A 27,743-nucleotide genomic window follows, 5' to 3' on the forward strand; every position below is an offset into this window, starting at 1 on the left:
GGGGGGTCCCCACAAATAATGTGTGTGTGTGGGGGGGGTCACACAGAGCCCTTAGGAATGGGGAGGGGGGGGGGACACAGGAAGTGAATTTGGGGGGGGGGGGCACTGGGAGAAACTGGGGGTTATTGGGAGCAACTGGGATTAATGGGGAGGGGGGGGGTCTCGTGCTGGGGGGGGGGGGCAAAGGGGCTTCTTGTGGGGAAGGTCCTGGAGAGGCACTTGGAGCGCTGGGGGGGTCCCGGGGGGGGGGGGGGGGGTCTCAAAAAAGAGCTGAAAAAAAAAAACAGAGCGACATTAGGACCCCCCCATAACCCTCAGCCCCCCCCATAAATCTCTTTACCTCCCCCTCCCCCCACAGCCCTCAGCCCCCTCCCCCCAAAATAGATCTCAGCCCCCCATAACTCTCAGCCCCCCCCCGGCCCTCAGCCCACCCCATAATCACACCCCACTTCCCCCCCCCCCCACAGATCACAGCCCCCCCCATAGATCTCACCCCCCCCCCCACAGCCCTCAGACCCCCCAAAATAGATCTCACCCCCCCCCCCATAATCTCACCCCCCCCACAGCCCCCCCATAACCTTATGCTCCCATTACCTCCCCCTCCCAAAGCCCCTCCATAGCCCTCAGCCCCCCCCCCAAATCACAGCCCCCCCCCACAGGCCTCATTCCCCCCCCCCACAGCCCTCAGCCCCCCCCAAAATAGATCTCACCCCCCCTAACTCTCAGGCCCCCCCCCCCCCCAGATCTCTCCTCCCCCCCACAACCCCTCCCCCATAACCTTATGCCCCCATTACCTCCCCCCCCCCAAAGCCCCCCCACATCCCTCAGCCCCCCCCATAAACTTCACCCCACCCCCCCCCACAGCCCCCCCCATAGATCACAGCCCCCCCCCAGCCCTCAGCCCCCCCCCCAAATCACAGCCCCCCCCCATAGGCCTCATCCCCCCCCCACAGCGCTCAGCCCCCCCCAAAATAGATCTCAGCCACCCCCAAAGCCCCCCCCATTGCCTTCAGCCCCCCCTCAAATAAATCTCAGCCCCCCCCCCAGCCCTTAGCCCCCCCCCATAGATCTAACCCCCCCCCCACAGCCCTCAGCCCCCCCCATAAACTTCACCCCACCCCCCCCAGAGCCCCCCCCATAGATCACAGCCCCCCCCATAGCCCTCAACCCCCCCCCACAGCCCCCCCCCAAAGGCCTCACCCCACCCCCATTACCTCAGCCCCCCCCCACAGCCCCCCTCCATTACCTCACCCCCCCACAGCCCCTCCCAATAATTTCATCCCCCCCATAACCCTGAGCCCCCCCCCCAAATTGATCACAGCCCCCCCCCCCCCATAGGCCTCACCCCCCCCCCCCAACAGGCCTAACCTCCCCCCCCCCCATTTTATAACCACAGCCCCCCCAAATGCCGAGCCCCGGAAGTGAAGTGACAGCGCTGGGGGGGGCTCAAGGGTTGGAGGGGGTCTCCTTTTTCGGGGGGGGGGCGGTTTTGGGGTCTGTGGGGGGGGGGCGATACTTACGGATCCTGCGGCGCTGCCTCAGGGACTGGGCGCGGCTGCCGGAAGTTGGTGCCGCCCTTCCTGTTTTTTTCGGCGGAAGTGACGTCACAGCTCGCGCGCCGGAAGTGTGTTATGGATGGAGGGGGAAGGGGCGCGCTGAGCTTGGCGCAGTGAGGTGACGTCACACGCTGCCTCCATCTTTGTTTCCACAGCGAGGCGGCCCCAAAGCGCCCGCAAAATGTTCCCAAAATGACTTAAATGGCCCCAAAATGTCCCCAGGTGTCCCCAGAATATCCGCAGTGTCGCTGAAGTGTCACAAAATGGCCGCAAAGTGGCCGCAGGTGTCCCCAAAATGGCCCCAAATGGCTCCCGAGTGCCCCAAATGTCACTGAAATGGCTGAAAATGCCCCCAAAATGGCCCCAAAATGTCTCAAAATGCCCCCAAAATGGCCACAAATTGTCCTCAGATGGCCCCAAATGTCCCTAGATGTCCCCAAATGGCACTTAATGTCCCCAAAATGTCCCCAAATGTCTACAAATTGTTCCTAAATTGTCCCCAAAAGTCTAAAAATGGCTACAAATTGACCCCAAATGTCCCAAAATGGCCACAAATTGCCCCCAAATTGTCCCATAAATGTCCCAAAATGGCCCCAAATGTCCCCAAATTGTCCCAAATGGTCCCAAAAGTCCAAAAATGGCCCCAAAGTGACCCCAGATGGTCCCCAAATGGCCCCCAATGTCCCCAAATGTCCCGAAAGTGACATTTAAGGGTCCCCAAATGTCCCCATGAATGACCCCAAATGGCCCCAGATGTCCCCAAATCGTCCCAAAATGTCGAAAATGTCCCCAAATGGTCCCCAAATGGTCCCAAAAGTCCAAAAATGGCCTCAAAGTGACCCCAGATGCCCCCAAAATCACCCCAAATATCTCAAAATGTCCCGAAAGTGACATTTAAGTGTCCCCAAATGTCCCCAAAATGACCCAAAATGTCCCCAAATGTCCCCAAATAGTCCCAAAATGTCAAAAATGTCCCCAAATTGTCCCCAAATGGCCCCAAAGTGACCCCAGATGGCCCCAAAATGGCCTCAGATTGGCCACAAATTGCCCCCAAATGCCCCCAAATTGTCCCATAAATGTCCCAAAATGGCCCCAAATGTCCCAAAATTGTCCCCAAATGGTCCCAAAAGTCCGAAAATGGCCTCAGAGTGACCCCAGATGGTCCCAAAATCACCCCAAATCTCTCAAAATGTCCCAAAAGTGACATTTAAGTGTCCCCAAATGTCCCCAAAATGACCCAAAATGGCCCCAAATGTCCCCAAATTGTCCCCAAATGGCTCCAAAGTGACCCCAGATGGCCCCCAAATGCCCTGTAAGTGACATTGAAGTGTCCCCAAATGTCCCCAAAATGACCCCAAAATGGCTCCAAATGGTCCCCAAATGGCACCAATTTGTCACAAAATGTCCCCAAAATGCCCTAAAATTGTCCCCAGATGGCCCCAAAATGGCCCCCAAATGTCTCCAAATTGCCCCCAAATGGCCCCAAATTGGCCCCAAAATGTCCCAAAATGGCCCCAAATGTCCCCAAATTGTCCCAAAATTGCCCCAAAAGTCCAAAAATGACCGCAAAGTGACCCCAGATGGTCCCAAAATGGCCCCAAATTGGCCTCAAAATGTCCCCAGATGTCCCCAAATCGTCCCATTAATGTCCCAAAATGTACAAAAATGTCCCCAAAATGTCCCCAAATGCCCCAGATGTCCCCAAATGTCCCGAAAGTGACATTTAAGTCTTCCCAAACGGCCCCAAAATGACCCAAAATGACCCCAAATGTCCCCAAAATGTCCCCAAATTTCCCCAAAATGTCCCAAAATGGCCCCAAATGCCCCCCAAATGTCCCATAAATGTCCTCAAATCGTCCCGGAAATGTCCCCAAATTGTCCCAAAAATGACCCCAAAAGTCCAAAAATGACCCCAAATTGTCCCCAAATGTCCCCAAAATGTCCCCAAATCCACTCAGGACGTACAAAGGCTTTTATTGGTGGCAGAAGCGAATCCATGGGGTGGGGAAAAGGGGGGGGGGGCTCCATGCGGCAGCGGAGGGGGGGGGACAATGACACCAGGGGGGTCCACAGCAGGGGGGGGGGGCATTAATTAATTCCCCATCAGGGTCATTAGCGGGGTTAATGGCCCTAAAGTGGGGAGAAGGGGGTGTTGGGGGGGGGGGGGGGGGCGTTAATTAGTATCCAATCAGGGTCATTAGTGGGATTAATGGCCATAAATTGGGGAGAAGGGGGCGTTGGGGGGGGCGGGGGGGGGCGTTAATTAATTCCCCATCAGGCTCATTAATGGTGTTAATAGCCCTAGATTGGAGTGGGAGGGGCATTAATTAATTCCCTATCAGGGTTATTAGTGAGGATAATGGCACTAAAATGGGGAGAAGGGGGCATTGGGGGGGGGGGGCATTAATTAGTACCCAATCAGGGTTATTAGTGAGGATAATGGCCCTAAAGTGGGGAGAAGGGGGCGTTGGGAGGGGGGGGGGCGCGTTAATTAGTACCCAATCAGGGTCATTAGTGGGGTTAATGGCCCTAAAGTGGGGAGAAGGGGGCATTGGGAGGGGGGAGCATTAATTAGTATCCAATCAGGGTTATTAGTGGGATTAATGGCCATAAATTGGGGAGAAGGGGGCGTTGGGGGGAGGGGGGCGTTAATTAGTATCCAATCAGGGTCATTAGTGGGCTTAATGGCCCTAAAGTGGGGAGGAGGAGATGGGGGGGGATGGGGGGCGTTAATTAATTCCCCATCAGGCTCATTAATAGCCCTAGATTGGAGTGTGGGGGGGCATTAATTAATTCCCTATCAGGGTTATTAGTGAGGATAATGGCCCTAAAGTGGGGAGAAGGGGGCATTGGGGGGGGGGGCATTAATTAGTACCCAATCAGGGTCATTAGTGGGGATAATGGCCCTAAAGTGGGGAGATGAAAAAATGGAATTTTGGGGATTATTTTTGAGGTCTTTTGGGGGAAATTTTGGGGTATTTTGGAGGTTGGGGCCATCAGTAGCTTCCAGAGTGAACGGATCCAAAAATTGGAATTTGGGGGGATTATTTTGGGGTATTTTGGGGTATTTTTGGGGTATTTTGGGGTATTTTGGAGTGTGGGGCCATCAGTAGGTTCCAGAGTGAACGAACCCAAAAACTGGTATTTTAGGGGATTATTTTGGGATATTTTTGGGGTAAGTTTGGGGTATTTTGCAGTGTGGGGCCATCAGTAGGTTCCAGAGTGAACGGATCCAAAAATTGGAATTTGGGGGGATTATTTTGGGGTATTTTGGGGGTATTTTGGAGGTTGGGGCCATCAATAGGTTCCAGAGTGCAGGATCCCCAAACCTGGAATTTTGGGGATTATTTGGGGGTATTTTGGGGGTATTTTGGGGGTATTTTGGAGGTTGGGGCCATCAGTAGGTTCCAGAGTGAACGGATCCAAAAATTGGAATTTGGGGGGATTATTTTGGGGTATTTTGGGGATATTTTGGGGTATTTTGGGGGTAAGTTTGGGGTATATTGGAAGTTGGGGCCATCAGTAGGTTCCAGAGTGAACGATCCCAAAAAATGGAATTTTAGGGGATTATTTTGGGGTATTTTTGGAGTATTTTGGGTGAATTTTGGGGGGAGGGAGACATACGTAGGATCCAGAGTGAAACGTCCCAAAACTGGTATTTTAGGGGATTATTTTTGGGGTATTTTGGGGTATTTGGGGATATTTGGGGGGGGGGGGTTGCCATCAATAGGTTCCAGAGTGCAGGATCCCAAAACCTGGAATTTTGGGGATTATTTGGGGGTATTTTGGGGTATTTTGGGGGTATTTTGGAGGTTGGGGCCATCAGTAGGTTCCTGAGTGAACAGATCCAAAAATTGGAATTTTAGAGGATTATTTTTGGGGTAATCTGGGGCTATTTGGGGATATTTGGGGGGGGGGGGTTGGCCATTAATAGGTTCCAGAGTGAACGATCCCCAAAACTGGTATTTTAGGGGATTATTTTGGGATATTTTTGGGATATTTTTGGGGTATTTTGGAGTGTGGGGCCATCAGTAGGTTCCAGAGTGAACGATCCCAAAAAATGGAATTTTAGGGGATTATTTTGGGGTATTTTTGGAGTATTTTGGGTGAATTTTGGGGGGAGGGAGACATCCGTAGGATCCAGAGTGAAACGTCCCAAAAACTGGTATTTTAGGGGATTATTTTTGGGGTAATCTGGGGCTATTTGGGGATATTTGGGGGGGGGGGTTGGCCATCAATAGGTTCCAGAGTGCAGGATCCCAAAACCTGGAATTTTGGGGATTATTTGGGGGTACTTTGGGGTATTTTGGGGTATATTGGAAGTTGGGGCCATCAGTAGGTTCCAGAGTGAACGATCCCAAAAAATGGAATTTTAGGGGATTATTTTGGGATATTTTTGGGGTAAGTTTGGGGTATTTTGGAGGTTGGGGCCATCAGTAGGTTCCAGAGTGAACGGATCCAATAATTGGAATTTTGGGGCATTATTTTGGGGTATTTCTGGGTATTTTTGGGGTATTCTGGAGGTTGGGGCCATCAGTAGGTTCCTGAGTGAACAGTCCCAAAACTGGTATTTTAGGGGATTATTTTTGGGGTAATCTGGGGCTATTTGGGGATATTTGGGGGGGGGGGTTGGCCATCAATAGGTTCCAGAGTGCAGGATCCCAAAACCTGGAATTTTGGGGATTATTTGGGGGTACTTTGGGGTATTTTGGGGTATATTGGAAGTTGGGGCCATCAGTAGGTTCCAGAGTGAACGATCCCAAAAAATGGAATTTTAGGGGATTATTTTGGGATATTTTTGGGGTAAGTTTGGGGTATTTTGGAGGTTGGGGCCATCAGTAGGTTCCAGAGTGAACGGATCCAATAATTGGAATTTTGGGGCATTATTTTGGGGTATTTCTGGGTATTTTTGGGGTATTCTGGAGGTTGGGGCCATCAGTAGGTTCCTGAGTGAACAGTCCCAAAACTGGTATTTTAGGGGATTATTTTTGGGGTAATCTGGGGCTATTTGGGGATATTTGGGGGGGGGGGTTGGCCATCAATAGGTTCCAGAGTGCAGGATCCCAAAACCTGGAATTTTGGGGATTATTTGGGGGTACTTTGGGGTATTTTGGGGTATATTGGAAGTTGGGGCCATCAGTAGGTTCCAGAGTGAACGATCCCAAAAAATGGAATTTTAGGGGATTATTTTGGGATATTTTTGGGGTAAGTTTGGGGTATTTTGGAGGTTGGGGCCATCAGTAGGTTCCAGAGTGAACGGATCCAATAATTGGAATTTTGGGGCATTATTTTGGGGTATTTCTGGGTATTTTTGGGGTATTCTGGAGGTTGGGGCCATCAGTAGGTTCCTGAGTGAACAGTCCCAAAACTGGTATTTTAGGGGATTATTTTTGGGGTATTTTGGGGTATTTGGGGATATTGGGGGGGGGGGGGTTGGCCATCAATAGGTTCCAGAGTGCAGGATCCCAAAACCTGGAATTTTGGGGATTATTTGGGGGTATTTTGGGGTATTTTGGGGGTATTTTGGAGGTTGGGGCCATCAGTAGGTTCCAGAGTGAACGGATCCAAAAATTGGAATTTGGGGGGATTATTTTGGGGTATTTGGGGGATATTTTGGGGTATTTTGGGGGTAAGTTTGGGGTATATTCGAAGTTGGGGCCATCAGTAGGTTCCAGAGTGAACGATCCCAAAAAATGGAATTTTAGAGGATTATTTTGGGGTATTTTTGGGGTATTTGGGGCCATCAGTAGGTTCCAGAGTGAACAGTGGGGTGGGGGGTGGGGTGGGGGGCGGGGCCAAAGGCACTGGGGGCGGGGCTTAGCGGGGGGGCGGGGTTAGGAGTGCATCTCAGCCCGCAGCATCCATGGGAACCAACAGCAGAACAGTAACCTGGGGGGGCAACATTGACCCCAATGACCCCATTGACCCCAATGTCCCCCATTGACCCCAATATTCCAAATTGACCCCAATGACCCCAATATTCCCCAATGACCCCAATATTCCCCACTGACCCCAATGTCTCCGATGACCCCATTGACACCATTGACCCCAATATACCCCATTGACCCCATTGACCCCAATGTTCCCCATTGACCCCAATGTCCCCATTGACTCCAATGTCCCCCATTGACCCCAATGACCCCAATATTCCCCATTGACCCCAATGTCCCCAATGACCCCACTGACCCCATTGACCCCAATGTTCCCCATTGACCCCAATGACCCCAATGTCCCCATTGACCCCATTGACCCCATTGACCCCAATGTTCCCCATTGACCCCAATGACCCCATTGGCCCCATCAACCCCAATATTCCCCATTGATCCCAATGTCCCCAATGTTCCCCATTGACCCCAATGTCCCCATTGACCCCATTGACCCCAATGACCCCATTGGCCCCATCAACCCCAATATTCCCCATTGACCCCAATGTTCCCCATTGACCCCAATGTCCCCATTGACCCCATTGACCCCAATGCCCCCCATTGACCCCATTGACCCCAATATTCCCCATTGACCCCAATGTCCCCATTGACCCCATTGACACCATCGACCCCAATATACCCCATTGACCCCAATGTCCCCAATGACCCCACTGACCCCATTGACCCCAATGTCCCCAATGACCCCACTGACCCCATTGACCCCAATGCCCCCCATTGACCCCATTGACCCCAATATTCCCCATTGACCCCAATGTCCCCATTGACCCCATTGACACCATCGACCCCAATATACCCCATTGACCCCAATGTCCCCAATGACCCCACTGACCCCATTGACCCCAATGTCCCCAATGACCCCACTGACCCCATTGACCCCAATGTTCCCCATTGACCTCAATAACACCACTGACCACAATGACCCCATTGACCCCAATATTCCCCATTGACCCCGATGACCCCATTGACCCCAATATTCCCCATTGACCCCGATGACCCCATTGACCCCAATGTCCTTCATTGACCCCAATGACCCCAATCTCCCCATTGACCCCATTGATCCCAGTGCCCCCTTTGACCCCAAAATCCTCACTGACCCCAGTGCCCCCTTTGATCCCAATGCCCCCATTTACCCCATCGACCCCAATATTCCCCATCCACCTCAATGTCCCCTTTGACCCCAATGACCCCCATCGACCCCACTGACCCCAATGTTTCCCATCGACCTCAATGTTCCCATCGACCCCACTGACCCCAATCTCCCCATTGATCCCATCGACCCCAATGTTCCCCATTGACCCCACTGACCCCAACGTTTCCCATCGACCCCACTGACCCCAGTCTCCCCATCGATCCCACTGACCCCAATGCCCCCTTTGACCCCAATGTCCCCATCGACCCCACTGACCCCAGTCTCCCCATCGATCCCATTGACCCCAATGCCCCCTTTGACCCCAATGTCCCCATCGACCCCACTGACCCCAATGTCCCCATCGACCCCACTGACCCCAGTCTCCCCATCGATCCCATTGACCCCAATGCCCCCTTTGACCCCAATGTCCCCATCGACCCCACTGACCCCAATCTCCCCATCGACCCCACTGACCCCAGTCTCCCCATTGATCCCATTGACCCCAATGCCCCCTTTGACCCCAATCTCCCCATCGACCCCACTGACCCCAATCTCCCCATTGATCCCATTGACCCCAATGCCCCCTTTGACCCCAATGTCCCCATCGACCCCAATGTCCCCCATCGACCCCACTGACCCCAACGTTTCCCATCGACCTCAATGTCCCCATCGACCCCACTGACCCCAATCTCCCCATCGACCCCACTGACCCCAATCTCCCCATCGATCCCATTGACCCCAATGCCCCCTTTGACCCCAATGTCCCCATCGACCCCACTGACCCCAATCTCCCCATCGACCCCAATGACCCCAGTCTCCCCATCGATCCCATTGACCCCAATGCCCCCTTTGACCCCAATGTCCCCATCGACCCCACTGACCCCAATCTCCCCATCGATCCCATTGACCCCAATGCCCCCTTTCACCCCAATGTCCCCCATTGACTCCCACTGACCCCAACGTTTCCCATCGACCCCAATGTTCCCATCGACCCCACTGACCCCAATGTCCCCATTGATCCTATTGACCCCAATGTCCCCCATCGACCCCACTGACCCCAATGTTTCCCATCGACCCCACTGACCCCAATGTCCCCATTGATCCCATTGACCCCAATGTCCCCACTGACCCCACTGACCCCAACGTTTCCCATTGATCCCATTGACCCCAATTCCCCTTTGACCCCAATGTTCCCCATCGACCCCACTGACCCCAATCTCCCCATCGACCCCACTGACCCCAGTCTCCCCATTGATCCCATTGACCCCAATGCCCCCTTTGACCTCAATGTCCCCATCGACCCCACTGACCCCAATCTCCCCATTGATCCTATTGACCCCAATGTTCCCCATCGACCCCACTGACCCCAACATTTCCCATCGACCCTTCTGACCCCAATCTCCCCATTGATCCCATTGACCCCAATGTTCCCCATCGACCCCACTGACCCCAACATTTCCCATCGACCCCACTGACCCCAGTCTCCCCATTGATCCCATTGACCCCAATGCCCCCTTTGACCTCAATGTCCCCATCGACCCCACTGACCCCAATCTCCCCATTGATCCTATTGACCCCAATGTTCCCCATCGACCCCACTGACCCCAACATTTCCCATCGACCCTTCTGACCCCAATCTCCCCATTGATCCCATTGACCCCAATGTTCCCCATCGACCCCACTGACCCCAACATTTCCCATCGACCCCACTGACCCCAGTCTCCCCATTGATCCCATTGACCCCAATGCCCCCTTTGACCTCAATGTCCCCATCGACCCCACTGACCCCAATCTCCCCATTGATCCTATTGACCCCAATGTTCCCCATCGACCCCACTGACCCCAACATTTCCCATCGACCCTTCTGACCCCAATCTCCCCATTGATCCCATTGACCCCAATGTTCCCCATCGACCCCACTGACCCCAACATTTCCCATCGACCCCTCTGACCCCAATGTCCCCATTGATCCCATTGACCCCAATGTTCCCCATCGACCCCACTGACCCCAACATTTCCCATCGACCCCTCTGACCCCAGCCTCCCCATTGATCCCATTGACCCCAATGCCCCCTTTGACCCCATTGACCCCTGACCCCAAAGTCCCCCCCCAATTCCCCCCACCTGGAGAAGGAGCTCTCAGACGCGATGTCCTTTGGGGTCCGCACTGCGGGGAAGTTCCGTTTGGGTTGGGACACTGCGGGGGGACAACAGGGGACAGTGGGTGACAGTGGGGACAGTGGGGGACAATAGGGGACAGTGGGGGACAATAGGGGACAGTGGGTGACAGTGGGGACAGTGGGGACAATGGAGGACAATGGGGACAGTAGGGACAGTGGGGGACAGTGGGGGACAGTGGGGGACAATGGGGGACAATAGCAGTGGGTGACAATGGGGACAGTGGGGACAATGGGGACAATGGGGAACAATAGAGACAGTGGGGGACAATAGGGGACAGTGGGGGACAGTGGGGGACAATTGTGAACAGTGGGGGGACAGTGGGGGACAATGGGGCACAATGGGGACAATGGGAGACAGTGGGGGACAATGGGGACAATGGGGACAGTGGGGGACAGTGGGGGACAATGCAGACAATGGGGGACAGTTGGGGACAATGGGGACAGTGGGTGACAGTGGGGGACAATTGTGAACAGTGGGGGGACAGTGGGGGACAATGGGGCACAATAGCAGACAATGGGGGACAATGGGGACAATGGGGGACAATAGAGACAGTGGGGGACAGTGAAGGACAATAGGGGACAATGGGGGACAATGGGGACAGTGGAGGACAATGGGGGACAATGGGGACAGTGGGGACAATAGGGGACAGTGGGGGACAGTGGGGACAATGGGGACAATGGGGGACAATGGGGACAATGGGGACAATGGGGACAATGGGGGACAGTGGGGCACAGTGGGGGCAATGGGGGCAGTGGGGACAATGGGGACACTGGGGGGAAAATGGGGGATAATGGGGACAATGGGGACAATGGGGGACAGTGGGGGCACAATGAGGAACAATGGGGATAATGGGGGACAATGGGGACAGTGGGGGAAAATGGGGGATAATGGGGACAATGGGGGACAGTAGGGACAATGGGGGACAATGTGGGACAGTGGGGGACAGTGGGGACAGTGGAGGACAATGGGGGACAATGGGGGACAATGGGGACAATAGGGGACAGTGGGGGACAGTGGGGACAATGGGGACAGTGGGGGACAATGGGGGACAATGGGGACAATGGGGACAATGGGGGACAATGGGGCACAGTGGGGGCAATGGGGGCAGTGGGGACAATGGGGGACAATGGGGGACAATGCAGACAATGCGGGACAGTGGGGGACAATGGGGCACAATGGGGCACAGTGGGGGACAGTGGGGACAATGGGGGACAATGGGGACAGTGGGTGACATTGTGACCCCGCCCCCCACCCCCAAAGCAGCCAATCAGCACGCACCGGTCACTGGCTCCGCCTTCTTTTCGGTGCTCTCAGCCTCTTCCTCCTTGGGACCCCCGACCCTGGGGAGGGCAAAGGGTGGCGTCCCCAAAATGTCCCCACTGACCCCAAAACGACCCCATTGACCTCAAAGTCCCCATTGACCCCAAAGTCCCCAATGGCCCCAGTCTCCCCATTGACCCCATTGTCCCAATTGACCCCAATGATCGCCATTGACCCCAAAATGTCCCCAATGACCCCATTGACCTCCAAAGACCCCAAAGTCCAGATGTCCCCATTGACCCCAAAATGCCCCAAATGACCCCAAAGTCCCCAATGGCCACAATCTCCCAATTTCTCCCACTGACCCCCATTAATCCCGTTGACCCCATTGACCCTAATGTCTCCGGTGACCCCATTGACCCCAATGACCCCATTGGCCCCACTGATCCCCACTGACCCCAAAATGTCCCCAGTGACCCCAGTGACCTCCAAAGACCCCAAAGTCCAGAAGTCCCCATTGACCCCAAATGACCCCATTAATCCCTCATGTCCCCATTCACCCCAAAGTCCCCAATGGCCCCAATGGCCCCATTGACCCCATTGACCCCAATGTCCCCACTGTCCCCAAAGTCCCCCATTCCCCCTTTGACCCCAATGTCCCCAATGTCCCTATTGACCCTATTGATCCCAATGTCCCTACTGACCCCAGTGTCCCCCATTCCCCCATTGGACTCCAATCTCTCCCTTGACCCCAATGCCCCCATTGACCCCATTGACCCCACTGACCCCAATCTCCCCACTGACCCCATTAACCCTTCATGTCCCCATTGACCCCACTGATCCCCACTGACCCTAATGACCCCATTGACCCCATTAACCCCGCATGTCCCCTTTGACCCCAATGCCCCCATTGACCCCGATGTCCCCACTGTCCCCAAAGTCCCCCATTCCCCCATTGACCCCAATCTCCCCATTGACCCCAATGTCTCCATGGATTCCCATTGACCCCACTGACCCCAATCTCCCCACTGACCCCATTAACCCTTCATGTCCCCACTGACCCCATTGACCCCACTGACCCCAATGTCCCCCATTCCCCCATTGGACTCCAATCTCTCCCTTGACCCCAATGCCCCCATTGACCCCATTGACCCCATTGACCCCACTGACGCCCATTAATCCCATTGACCCTATTTCCCCCACTGACCCCAATCTCCCCATTGACCCCAATGTCCCCACTGATCCCCACTGACCCTAATGACCCCACTGACCCCATTGATCCCAATGTCCCCATTGACCCCACTGACCCCAGTGTCCCCCATTCCCCCATTGGACTCCAATCTCTCCCTTGACCCCAAAGTCCCCATTGACCCCATTGACCCCACTGACCCCCATTAATCCCATTGACCGTATTGACCCCATTGACCCCAGTGTCCCTATTTCCCCCACTGACCCCAATCTCTCCAATGACCCCAATGTCCCCAATGATCCCCATTGACCCCACTGACCCCAATCTCCCCACTGACCCATTAACCCTTCATGTCCCCATTGACCCCACTGACCCCCATTAATCCCATTGACCCTATTGACCCCATTGACCCCAGTGTCCCTATTTCCCCCACTGACCCCAATCTCCCCATTGACCCCACTGACCCCACTGATCCCCACTGACCCCCAATGTCCCCAATCTCCCCACTGACCCCATTGACCCCACTGACCCCATTGAGCCTAATCTCCCGCACTGACCCCAATGACCCCAATGTCCCCATTGACCCCACTGACCCCACTGTCCCCAAAGTCCCCCTTTCCCCCACTGACCCCAATGTCCCCAATGTCCCTATTGACCCCATTGATCCCAATGTCCCCACTGACCCCACTGATCCCCACTGACCCCAGTGTCCCCCATTCCCCCATTGGACTCCAATCTCTCCCTTGACCCCAATGCCCCCATTGACCCCATTGACCCCACTGACCCCAATCTCCCCACTGACCCCATTAACCCTTCATGTCCCCATTGACCCCACTGATCCCCACTGACCCTAATGACCCCATTGACCCCACTAACCCCGCATGTCCCCTTTGACCCCAATGCCCCCATTGACCCCGATGTCCCCACTGTCCCCAAAGTCCCCCATTCCCCCATTGACCCCAATCTCCCCATTGACCCCAATGTCTCCATGGATTCCCATTGACCCCATTGACCCCAATGTCCCCTCTGATCCCCAATGACCCCACTGACCCCAATCTCCCCACTGACCCCATTAACCCTTCATGTCCTCACTGACCCCACAGATCCCCACTGACCCTAAAGACCCCACTGACCCCATTGATCCCAATGTCCCCATTGACCCCACTGATCCCCACTGACCCCAATGTCCCCATTGACCCCATTGACCCCACTGACCCCCATTAATCCCATTGACCCTATTGACCCCATTGACCCCAGTGTCCCTATTTCCCCCACTGACCCCAATCTCCCCATTGACCCCAATGTCCCCACTGATCCCCATTGACCCCACTGACCCCAATCTCCCCACTGACCCCATTAACCCTTCATGTCCCCATTGGCCCCACTGATCCCCACTGACCCCCAATGTCCCCAATCTCCCCACTGACCCCACTGACCCCAATGACCCCAATGTCCCCACTGACCCTATTGATCCCAATGTCCCCATTGACCTCCATTAATCCCATTGACCCCATTGACCCCATTGTTCCCATTGATCCCAGTGTCCCCACTGACCCCAAAGTCCCCACTGATCCCCTTTGACCCCACTGACCCCAACCTCCCCACTGACCCCATTAACCCTTCATGTCCCCACTGACCCCACTGATCTCCACTGACCCTAATGACCCCATTGACCCCATTAACCCCACATGCCCCCTTTGACCCCATTGACCCCATTGACCCCATTGACCCCGATGTCCCCACTGTCCCCAAAGTCCCCCATTCCCCCATTGACCCCAATCTCCCCATTGACCCCAATGTCCCCACTGATCCCCATTGACCCCACTGATCCCCACTGACCCTAATGACCCCATTGACCCCATTAACCCCGCATGCCCCCTTTGACCCCATTGACCCCATTGACCCCAATGTCCCCACTGTCCCCAAAGTCCCCCATTCCCCCATTGACCCCAATGTCCCTATTGACCCCATTGATCCCAATGTCCCCACTGACCCCACTGATCCCCACTGACCGCAATGTCCCCCATTCCCCCATTGGACTCCAATCTCTCCCTTGACCCCAATGCCCCTATTGACCCCATTGACCCCACTGACCCCAATATCCCCACTGACCCCATTAACCCTTCATGTCCCCATTGACCCCACTGATCCCCACTGACCCTAATGACCCCATTGACCCCATTAACCCCGCATGTCCCCTTTGACCCCAATGCCCCCATTGACCCCGATGTCCCCACTGTCCCCAAAGTCCCCCATTCCCCCATTGACCCCAATCTCCCCATTGACCCCAATGTCCCCACTGATCCCCATTGACCCCACTGACCCCAATCTCCCCACTGACCCCATTAACCCTTCATGTCCCCACTGACCCCACTGATCCCCACTGACCCCCAATGTCCCCAATCTCCCCACTGACCCCATTGACCCCACTGACCCCATTGAGCCTAATCTCCCGCACTGACCCCAATGACCCCAATGTCCCCATTGACCCCACTGACCCCACTGTCCCCAAAGTCCCCCATTCCCCCACTGACCCCAATGTCCCCAATGTCCCTATTGACCCCATTGATCCCAATGTCCCCATTGACCCCACTGATCCCCACTGACCCTAATGACTCCACTGACCCCATTGACCCCAATCTCCCCAATGTCCCCCATTCCCCCATTGGACTCCAATCTCTCCCTTGACCCCAATGCCCCCATTGACCCCATTGACCCCACTGACCCCAATCTCCCCACTGACCCCATTAACCCTTCATGACCCCACTGACCCCACTGATCCCCACTGACCCTAATGACTCCGCTGACCCCATTGATCCCAGTGTCCCTATTTCCCCCACTGACCCTGATGTCCCCACTGACCCCATTAACCCTTCATGTCCCCATTGACCCCACTGATCCCCACTGACCCTAATGACCCCATTGACCCCACTAACCCCGCATGTCCCCTTTGACCCCAATGCCCCCATTGACCCCGATGTCCCCACTGTCCCCAAAGTCCCCCATTCCCCCATTGACCCCAATCTCCCCATTGACCCCAATGTCTCCATGGATTCCCATTGACCCCATTGACCCCAATGTCCCCTCTGATCCCCATTGACCCCACTGACCCCAATCTCCCCACTGACCCCATTAACCCTTCATGTCCTCACTGACCCCACAGATCCCCACTGACCCTAATGACCCCACTGACCCCATTGATCCCAATGTCCCCATTGACCCCACTGATCCCCACTGACCCCAATGTCCCCATTGACCCCATTGACCCCACTGACCCCCATTAATCCCATTGACCCTATTGACCCCATTGACCCCAGTGTCCCTATTTCCCCCACTGACCCCAATCTCCCCATTGACCCCAATGTCCCCACTGATCCCCATTGACCCCACTGACCCCAATCTCCCCACTGACCCCATTAACCCTTCATGACCCCACTGACCCCACTGATCCCCACTGACCCCCAATGTCCCCAATCTCCCCAATGACCCCATTGACCCCACTGACCCCATTGAGCCTAATCTCCCGCACTGACCCCAATGACCCCAATGTCCCCATTGACCCCACTGACCCCACTGTCCCCAAAGTCCCCCAATGCCCCCATTGACCCCAATGCCCCCAGTGTCCCCAATGACCCCAATGTCCCCACTGACCCCACTGATCCCCACTGACCCCCAATGTCCCTAATCTCCCCACTGACCCCATTGACCCCACTGACCCCATTGACCCCATTGATCCCAATGTCCCCATTGACCCCATTGACCCCAATGCCCCCAATGCCCCCACTGTCCCCAAAGTCCCCCATTCTCCCATTGACCCCAATCTCCCCATTGACCCCAATGTCTCCACTGGTCCTCATTGACCCCATTGACCCCAAAGTCCCCACTGACCCCAAACTTCCCCCCCCCGCCCCCATTGACCCCACAGTACCTCTGCACACGGGATGGGGGTGCGAACACCCCATGTTTGGGGGGGCAGGAAAAGTAGCGCACCCCAAAAACGGAGCCGTCGTGTTTCCCCGCAGCCGTGTCCAGCTCCACCCCAAACCAATACCCTATAAAGGGGGGGGGATCCTCATGATCCCATAATTGGGATTATGGGGCCCACTGGAGTCAATGGGGACCATTGGGGTTTTGGGGATCCATTGGATCTATGGTCCAATAGAGTCTATGGGGCCCCATTTGTGTCTATGGGGTCTATGGGATCCCATTGGGGTTATGGGGTCTACAGGTCCCATTGGGTCTATGGGATCCCATTGGGTCTATGGGGTCTACAGGTCCCATTGGGTCTATGGGATCCCATTGGGGTTATGGGGTCTACGGGTCCCATGGGGTCTATGGGGTCCCATTGGGGTTATGAGGTCTACAGGTCCCATTGGGTCTATGGGGTCCCATTGGGGTTATGGGGTCTAAAGGTCCCATTGGGTCTATGGGGTCCCATTGGGGTTATGGGGTCTATAGGTCCCATTGGGTCTATGGGGTCCCATTGGGTCTATGGGGTCTATAGGTCCCATTGGGTCTATGGGATCCCATTGGGGTTATGGGGTCTATAGGTCCCATTGTGTCTATGGGGTCCCATTGGGGTTATGGGGTCTACAGATCCCATTGTGTCTATGGGATCCCATTGGGGTCTGTGGGGTCTACAGGTCCCATTGGGTCTATGGGATCCCATTGGGGTTATGGGGTCTATAGGTCCCATGGGGTCTATGGGATCCCATTGGGGTTATGGGGTCCCATTGGGGTCTGTGGGGTCTATGTGGTCTACAGATCCTATTGTGTCTATGGGATCCCATTGGGGTTATGGGGTCTATAGGTCCCATTGTGTCTATGGGATCCCATTGGGGTTATGGGGTCTATAGGTCCCATGGGGTCTATGGGATCCCATTGGGGTTATGGGGTCTACGGGTCCCATTGGGTCTATGGATCCCATTGGGGTTACGGGGTCTATAGGTCCCATTGTGTCTATGGGATCCCATTGGGGTCTGTGGGGTCTACAGGTCCCATTGGGTCTATGGGATCCCATTGGGGTTACGGGGTCTATAGGTCCCATTGGGTCTATGGGATCCCATTGGGGTTATGGGGTCTATAGGTCCCATGGGGTCTATGGGATCCCATTGGGGTTATGGGGTCTACAGATCCCATTGTGTCTATGGGATCCCATTGGGGTTACGGGGTCTATAGGTCCCATTGTGTCTATGGGATCCCATTGGGGTCTGTGGGGTCTACAGGTCCCATTGGGTCTATGGGATCCCATTGGGGTTATGGGGTCTATAGGTCCCATGGGGTCTATGGGATCCCATTGGGGTTATGGGGTCCCATTGGGGTCTGTGGGGTCTATGTGGTCTACAGATCCTATTGTGTCTATGGGATCCCATTGGGGTTATGGGGTCTATAGGTCCCATTGGGTCTATGGGATCCCATTGTGGTTATGGGGTCTACAGGTCCCATTGTGTCTATGGGATCCTGTTGGGGTTATGGGGTCTACAGGTCCCATTGGGTCTATGGGATCCCATTGGGGTTATGGGGTCTACAGGTCCCATTGTGTCCATGGGATCCCATGGGGGTTAAGGGGTCCCATTGGGGTCTGTGGGGTCTATGGGGTCTACAGGTCCTATTGTGTCTATGGGATCCCAATGGGGTTATGGGGTCTAACGATCCCATTGGAGTCTGTGGGGTCTACAGGTCCCATGGGGTCTATGGATCCCATTGGGGTTATTGGGTCCCATTGGGATTATGGGATCTATGGAATCTATGGGTCCCATTGGTTCTTTGGGGTTCCGTTGGAATCCGCGGGGTCTATGGGATCTGTGGGTCCCATTGGGGTCTATGGGGCCCACTGGGGTCTGTGGGGTCTGTGGGGTCTACAGGTCCCATTGGGGTTATGGGTCCCATTGGGGTTGTGGGGTTCCATTTGGGTCTATGGGGTCCCACTGGGGTCTATGGGTCGCATTGATTCTGTGGGACCCCATTGGGGTTATGGGGTCTACGGGTCCCATTGGGTCTATGGGATCCCATTGGGGTTATGGGGTCTACGGGTCCCATTGGGTCTATGGGATCCCATTGGGGTTATGGGGTCTATAGGTCCCATTGGGGTCTGTGGGGTCTGTGGGGTCTACAGGTCCCATGGGGTCTATGGATCCCATTGGGGTTATGGGGTCTACAGGTCCCATTGGGGTTATGGGTTCCATTGGGGTTATGGGGTCCCATTGGGGTCTGTGGGGTTCTGTTGGAGTTATGGGGTTCCATTCGGGTCTTTGGGGTCTATGGGGTCCCATTGGGGTCTATGGATCCCACTGGGGTTATTGGGTCCCATTGGGATTATGGGATCTATGGAATCTATGGGTCCCATTGTATCTTTGGGGTTCCGTTGGAATCTGCGGGGTCTATGGGACCTGTGGGTCCCATTGGGGTCTATGGGGCCCACTGGGGTCTGTGGGGTCTGTGGGGTCTACAGGTCCCATTGGGGTTATGGGTCCCATTGGGGTTGCGGGGTCCCACTGGGGTCTGTGGGGTTCCGTTGGAGTTATGGGGTCCCATTGGGGTCTATGGGGTCCCACTGGGGTCTATGGGTCGCATTGATTCTGTGGGACCCCATTGGGGTTATGGGGTCTACGGGTCCCACTGGGGTCTATGGGATCCCATTGGGGTTATGGGGTCTATAGGTCCCATTGGGGTCTGTGGGGTCTGTGGGGTCTACAGGTCCCATTGGGTCTATGGGATCCCATTGGGGTTATGGGGTCTATAGGTTCCATTGTATCTATGGGATCCCATTGGGGTTATGGGGTCTACGGGTCCCACTGGGGTCTATGGGTCCCACTGGGTCCCCATTTGGGGCAGTTCTCTATGGGGGGGGGGACCCTTTTTAGGGGGGGGTCCCCTTTTATGAGGATGATCCCCATTTTGGGGTGGGGATTCCATTTTTTGGGGGGCTTCCTATTTTCGGGGGGTTTCCTACTAAAGGGGGGGGGTTCCTATTTTGGGGGGGTCCTATTTTGGGGGGTCCTATTTTGGGGGCGGTCCTATTTTGGGGGGGTTAAGCCATCCCTATTTTGGGGGGGGGTCCCATTTCAGGCAGTTCCCTATTGGGGGGGTGGGGTCCCCTTTTATGGGGGGGTTCCCCATTTGGTGTGGGGATTCCCTTTTTGGGGGGTTCCCTATTTTGGGGGGCTTCCTATTAAAAGGGGAAGTTCCTATTTTGGGGGGGTCCCTTTTTATTAAGGGATCCCCATTTTGGGTAGGGGTTCCCTTCTGGGGGGGGGGTCCCATTTTGGGGGGCTTCCTATTAAAGGAGGGGGGTTCCTATTTTGGGGGGTGAAGCCATCCCCATTTTGGGGGGGGCTTCCTATTATGGGAGGGGTCCCCATTGTGAGTGGGGTCTCATTTCAGGCAGTTCCCTATTGGGAGGGTGGGGTCCCCTTTTTTTGGGGGGGGGGTCCCCTTTTATGAACTGATCCCCATTTTGGGTAGGGGTCCCCTTCTGGGGGGAGGATCCATACTGGGGGGGGGGTCCCTATTGTGGGTGGGGTCCCATTTCAGGCAGTTCCCTATTGGGTGGGTGGGGTCCCCTTTCTGGGGGGGGGGCTCCCATTTTATGAAGGGATCCCCACTTTGGGTAGGGGCTCCCTTCTGGGGGGGTCCCCATTTTGGGGGGCTTCCTATTAAAGGGGGGCTGCCTATTAAGGGGGGGGGGGTTCCTATTTTGGGGGGTGAAGCCATCCCCATTTTGGGGGGGCGCTTCCTATTATGGGAGGGGTCCCCATTGTGGGTGGGTTCCCATTTCAGGCAGTTCCCTATTGGGAGGGTGGGGGCCCCTTTTTGGGGGGGGGGCTCCCATTTTATGAAGGAATCCCCATTTTGGGGGGCTTCCTATTAAAGGGGGGGGTTCCTATTTTGGGGGGTAAGCCATCCCCATTTTGGGGGGGATCCCCTTTTATGAACGGATTCCCATTTTAGGTAGGGGCTCCCTTCCGGGGGGGGGGGGGTGCACATATTGGGGGGGGGTCCACGTATTGGGGAGGGGGGGGTAAGGGGGGGTGGGTGCTCACCGGGTGCAAACTGTGTTTTCCCATAGAAGCGCGCCCTGCCCGCTCTCTGCCCGGCCACCAGCACGGCGTCCCCGGGTGCCACTCGCCTCCCCTCGCGGTCCAACCAGGCTGCCGCCCTCTTCCGGGATGCTGGGGGCGAGACCAGACCCCCCCCACCTCATTAACCCCGCCTGCTAATTAACCCCGCCTCCCCCTCATTGCCCGCACCCTTTCGGTAGGGCGGACCGCGTTAGCCACGCCCCCTTTCTTGGCCACGCCCCCTCCTCCCCCGTTGGCTGCGTCCCCGCTTAGGCCACGCCCCCACGCTGGCTACGCCCACATTGTGCCCCCCCTCACCTCTCATTGGCCACGCCTTTGCCACGCCCCCAATGCCAACCCATCAGGCCACGCCCCTTTATTGGCCACGGCCCCTTATTTCCCCCTTCTCCCTGATTGGCTGCACCCCCACTTTGGCCACGCCCCCATACAGTCCTCTATTGGCCACGCCCCCTCGTTGGCCACGCCCCCCTTATTGCGACCCCCTCCCCACTTGGCCACACCTCATCTTTGGCCACGCCCCCCTATCGCCCCTCCCCTCCTCTCTCATTGGCCACACCTCAACTTTGGCCACGCCCCCATATCTCCCCCACTGGCCTCTCCCCCTAATCCCCCCCATTGGTTACATTCCCGCTGGCCACGCCCCCTTAGTGTCACACCCCCCCCCCCATTGGCCACACCACAACTTTGGCCACGCCCCCACATCGCGCTCGCAGGCCACTCCCACTTATTGCCCCGCCTCCTCCCTGATTGGCCACAACCCCGCTTTGGCCACGCCTCCATGTTCTCCCCACTGAACACGCCCCCTCATTGGCCACGCCCACTCTCCATTAGCCCCTCCTCCTTTTGGCCACGCCCCCTTCTTATCCACAAGTCTTTTAGGCCACACCTCCCTGATGCCTCCTCCTCCTCTTATTGGCTGCATTCCATTGTGGCCCCGCCCTCTCACTGCTCCCTTCACCCTCCTTGGCCCCGCCCCCTTATTAGCCCCGCCCCCTCCCTTATTGGGAACACCCACGCCTTGGCCACGCCCCCCATTCTTATCCCCTCCCTCCGATTGGCCACGCTGTTAGCCACGCCCCCTATTGCCACACTTCCGCGTAGCTCCACCCCCATTGGTCAATCCCCTCGCTGGCCCCGCCCCCGGATATCCCCTCCCCCTAATGGTGCTTGGCTCCATCTGGCCCCACCCCCTCTCCCCTCTCCAGCCAATCACCTCCTTTCTACCCGCTGACCCCACCCCCTATAGCCCCGCCCCCTCCCCACCCCAACCAATCCCCGTAGCCCCTCCCACCCTTCGCCCCACCCCCCTCCGGCCGCAGCCAATCACCTCTCTTCTCCTTGCGGCCCTTGGGGGCGCTGCGGGGGGGGCTGTGGGGGGGGACGGCGCTGCCGGCTGCTGCTCCGCCTTGGAGATGCGCGACACCGAGGCGAAGACACCTGGGGGCACCAGTATAAACCAGTATGGACCAGTACGGACCAGTATAGACCAGTACGGACCGGTACGGACTGGTATGGACCAGTACGGACCAGTACGGACCGGTATAGTCCAGTACGGACCAGTATTGACCAGTACGGACCGGTATGGAACAGTATAGACCAGTACGGACCAGTATGGACCAGTACGGACCAGTATAGACCAGTACGGACCAGTACGGACCGGTATGGACCGGTATGGACCAGTACGGACCAGTACGGACCAGTAAGGACCAGTATGGACCAGCATGGACCAGAATAAACCACTACAGACCAGTATAAACCAGCATGGGCCAGTATAGACCGGTATGGACCAGTATGGACCAGTATGGACCTGTACAGACCAGTATAAACTAGTATAAACCAGTATATACCAGTATAAACTTGTACGGACTGGTGTGGACCAGTATAAACCAGTACATCCCAGTCCCATACCGGTCTATGGGGGGCAGATGAAGTTACACACCCCCTCCACCCCCCATCCCAGTACATCCCAGTACATCCCAGTCCCATACTGGTCTACGGGGGGCAGATGAGGTCCCACACACCCCCACCCCCCATCCCAGTATCTCCCAGTACATCCCAGTCCATCCCAGTCCCATACCAGTCTACGGGGGGCAGATGAGGTCCCACACACCCCCACCCCCCATCCCAGTATCTCCCAGTCCATCCCAGTCCATCCCAGTCCGTCCCAGTCCATCCCAGTCCCATACTGGTCTATGGGGGACAGATAAAGTGCCACACCCCCCCAACACCCCATCCCAGTCTATCCCAGTCCATCCCAGTATATCCCAGCCCCATACTGGTCTTAGGGGGGCAGATGAAGTACCGGACCCCCCCCCCCGTATCCCAGTATCTCCCAGTATCTCCCAGTATCTCCCAGTCCCTCCCAGCCCCATACTGGTCTAGGGGGCGCAGATGAAGTACCGGACCCCCCACCCTCTATATCCCAGTATCTCCCAGTCCATCCCAGTATCTCCCAGTCCCATACTGGTCTATGGGGGGCAGATGAGGTCCCACACCCCCTCCGCCCCCCATCCCAGTCCATCCCAGTCCCTCCCAGCCCCATACTGGTCTTAGGGGGGCAGATGAAGTACCGGACCCCCCCCACTATATCCCAGTATCTCCCAGTATCTCCCAGTCCCTCCCAGTCCCATACTGGTCTTTGGGGGGCAGATGAGGTCCCACACACCCCCACCCCCCATCCCAGTCCATCCCAGTATCTCCCAGTATCTCCCAGCCCCATACCGGTCTTAGGGGGGCAGATGAAGTATCAGACCCCCCCCCACTATATCCCAGTATCTCCCAGTCCCTCCCAGTCCGTCCCAGTCCGTACCGGTCTTAGGGGGGCAGATGAAGTAGCGGACCCCCCCCCCGTATCCCAGTATCTCCCAGTATCTCCCAGTCCCTCCCAGCCCCATACTGGTCTTAGGGGGGCAGATGATGAAGTACCGGACCCCCCCCCACTATATCCCAGTATCTCCCAGTCCCTCCCAGTCCCTCCCAGTCCGTCCCAGTCCGTACCGGTCTTAGGGGGGCAGATGAAGTAGCAGACCCCCCCCCCACTATATCCCAGTATCTCCCAGTCCATCCCAGTCCGTCCCAGTCCCATACTGGTCTTTGGGGGGCAGATGAAGTACCGGACCCCCCACCCTCTATATCCCAGTATCTCCCAGTATATCCCAGTATATCCCAGTGCACCCCAGCCCCGTACCGGTCTTAGGGGGGCAGATGAAGTACCAGACCCCCCCCCACTATATCCCAGTATCTCCCAGTATCTCCCAGTCCCTCCCAGTCCGTCCCAGCCCCGTACCGGTCTTAGGGGGGCAGATGAAGTACCGGACCCCCCCCCCCTGTATCCCAGTATCTCCCAGTATCTCCCAGTCCCTCCCAGTCCCTCCCAGCCCCATACCGGTCTTAGGGGGGCAGATGAAGTACCGGACCCCCCCCCCCCTGTATCCCAGTATCTCCCAGTCCCTCCCAGTCCCTCCCAGTCCGTACCGGTCTTAGGGGGGCAGATGAAGTAGCGGACCCCCCCCACGCTGCCGTCATTCTTGCCCTGCGGTCCGTCCAGCTCCACCCCGGCCCACTGACCGCTGGCGAACGCCGTCGTCCCGCAGAAGCGCAGCGTCCCCTCCTGGCAACGGGGAGCGGTGTGGGGCGGGGGGTATTGGGGCCATGGGGCCCATGGAGCCCCATAGAGCCCCACAGAGCCCCATAGAACCCCATAGAGTCCCATAGAACCGCATAGAGCCCCAGAGAGCCCCAGAGAGCCCCAGAGAGACCCATAGAGTCCCATAGAACCCCATAGAGCCCCAGAGAGCCCCATTGAGTCACATAGAGCCCCATGGAACCCCATAGAGCCCCATAGAACCGCATAGAGCCCCATAGAACCCCATAGAGTCTCATAGAACCGCATAGAGCCCTATAGAACCCCATAGAGCCCCATAGAGCCCCATAGAGAACAATGGGACCCACAGATCCTGATTGGGACCCATAGATCCTGTTTGGGACCCATAGACCCAGATTGGGACCCATAGAGTCCCATAGAGAACAATGGGACCCACAGATCCTGATTGGAACCCATAGATCCTTAATGGGACCCATAGATCATCATTGGGACCCATAGAGTCCCATAGAGCCCCAGAGAGCCCCATAGAACCCCATAGAGAACAAAGGGACCCACAGATCCTCATTGGGACCCATAGAGCCCCATAGAGAACAATGGGACCCATAGATCCTCATTGGGACCCATAGATCATTAATGGGACCCATAGAGCCCCATAGGACATAATGGGACCCATAGATCCTGTTTGGGACCCATAGATTCCTAATGGGAGCCACAGAGCCCCATAGGGCACAGTGGGACCCACAGATCCCGACTGGCACCCATAGAGCCCCATCCCAGCTGACACCCCAGCCCCACATTGACCCCCCCAGCCCCACATCTGACCCCCCACACCCCATAGATGACACCCCAGCCCCACATATGGCACCCCAGCCCCAATATATGGCAACCCAGCCCCAAGTATGACCCCCCACCCCCCACACGTCACACCCCAGCCCCACATCAACCCTCCCAGCCCCACATCTGACCCCCCACCCCCCACACATCACACCTCAGCCCCACATGGATGCCCCCCAGCCCCACATATGATCCCCCACCCCCCAAATATGACCCCCCACACCCCACATATGACGTCCCACCCCCCACACATCACACCCCAGCCCCACATCTGACCCCCCACCCCCCACACATCACACCCCAGCCCCACATCTGACCCCATACACCCCACACGTCACACCCCAGCCCCACATCGACCCTCCCAGCCCCACATCTGACCCCCCACACCCCACACATCACACCCCAGCCCTACATATGACCCCATACACCCCACATTTGATCCCCCCCACCCCACACATCACACCCCAGCCCCACATGGATCCTCCCAGCCCCACATATGACCCCCCACACCCCACATATCACACCTCAGCCCCACATCTGACCCCCCACCCCCCACACATCACACCCCAGCCCCATACATCGCCCCTCCCCATCCCCCCCCCCACATACCTGCCCCCCCTCCAGCCACACTCTGTCCCCCAGCTGCAGCCCCACACCCCACATTGACCCCCCAGCCCCACATCTGACCCCTCACACCCCACACATCACACCCCAGCCCCACATCGACCCTCCCAGCCCCACATACAACCCCCACCCCCCACATCTGACCCCCCATCCCCCACATATCACACCCCAGCCCCACATATGACCCCATACACCCCACATATGACCCCCCACACCCCACACATCACACCCCAGCCCCACATTGCACCTCCCACCCCCCCCCCATACCTGCCCCCCCTCCAGCCGCACTCTGTCCCCCAGCTGCAGCCCCACACCCCACATTGACCCCCCAGCCCTACATCTGACCCCACACCCCCCACACATCACACCCCAGCCCCACATCGACCCTCCCAGCCCCACATACGACCCCCACCCCCCACATATGATCCCCCCCACCCCACACATCACACCTCAGCCCCACATGGATCCACCCAGCCCCACATATGACCCCCCACACCCCTCATATCACACCTCAGCACCACATATGACCCCCTACCCCCCACATCTGACCCCGCACCCCCCACATATCACACCCCAGCCCCACATATGACCCCATACACCCCACATATGACCCCCCACACCCCACATTGATCCCCCCAGCCCCACATCTGACCCCCCACACCCCATAGATGACATCCCAGCCCCACATATGGCACCCCAGCCCCACATATGACCCCATACACCCCACATATCACACCCCAGTGCCACATATGACCCCATACACCCCACATTTGATCCCCCCCACCCCACACATCACACCCCAGCCCCACATGGATCCACCCAGCCCCACATATGACCCCCTACCCCCCACATATGACCCAATACACCCCTCATATCACACCCCAGCCCCACATATGACCCCATACACCCCACATATGACCCCATACACCCCACACGTCACACCCCAGCCCCACACATCGCCCCTCCCCCCCCCCACATACCTGCCCCCCCTCCAGCCGCACTCTGTCCCCCAGCTGCAGCCCCACACCCCACATTGACCCCCCAGCCCCACATCTGACCCCTCACACCCCACACACCACACCTCAGCCCCACATGAATCCTCCCAGCCCCACATATGACCCCTCACACCCCACATCTGACCCCCCACAGCCCACATATCACACCCCAGCCCCACATATGACCCCATACACCCCACATTTGATCCCCCCCACCCCACACACCACACCCCAGCCCCACATATGACCCCATACACCCCACATTTGACCCCATACACCCCACACATCACACCCCAGCCCCACACATCGCCCCTCCCCACCCCCCCCCCCACATACCTGCCCCCC

General features: G+C 56.8%; 1 protein-coding gene across 1 annotated transcript in view; it reads right to left on the reverse strand.

Annotated features, from left to right (window-relative positions):
* Window positions 1-7,356: 7,356 nt before the first annotated feature.
* CLIP3 (CAP-Gly domain containing linker protein 3) overlaps window positions 7,357-27,743 on the reverse strand; it is a 40,059-nt gene continuing 19,672 nt past the window's right edge. Inside the window, 8 exon segments of the mRNA XM_090129869.1 lie at window positions 7,357-7,445; window positions 10,755-10,827; window positions 12,090-12,151; window positions 17,189-17,312; window positions 21,303-21,431; window positions 22,669-22,692; window positions 22,695-22,778; window positions 24,816-24,951. Coding sequence (XP_089985995.1) covers window positions 7,391-7,445; window positions 10,755-10,827; window positions 12,090-12,151; window positions 17,189-17,312; window positions 21,303-21,431; window positions 22,669-22,692; window positions 22,695-22,778; window positions 24,816-24,951 — 687 coding nt within the window. The 3' untranslated portion in view covers window positions 7,357-7,390.

The sequence above is a fragment of the Phasianus colchicus genome, chromosome 38, assembly GCF_987193195.1.
Source record: "Phasianus colchicus chromosome 38, bPhaCol1.hap1.1, whole genome shotgun sequence".
Classification (NCBI taxonomy): Eukaryota; Metazoa; Chordata; class Aves; order Galliformes; family Phasianidae; genus Phasianus; species Phasianus colchicus.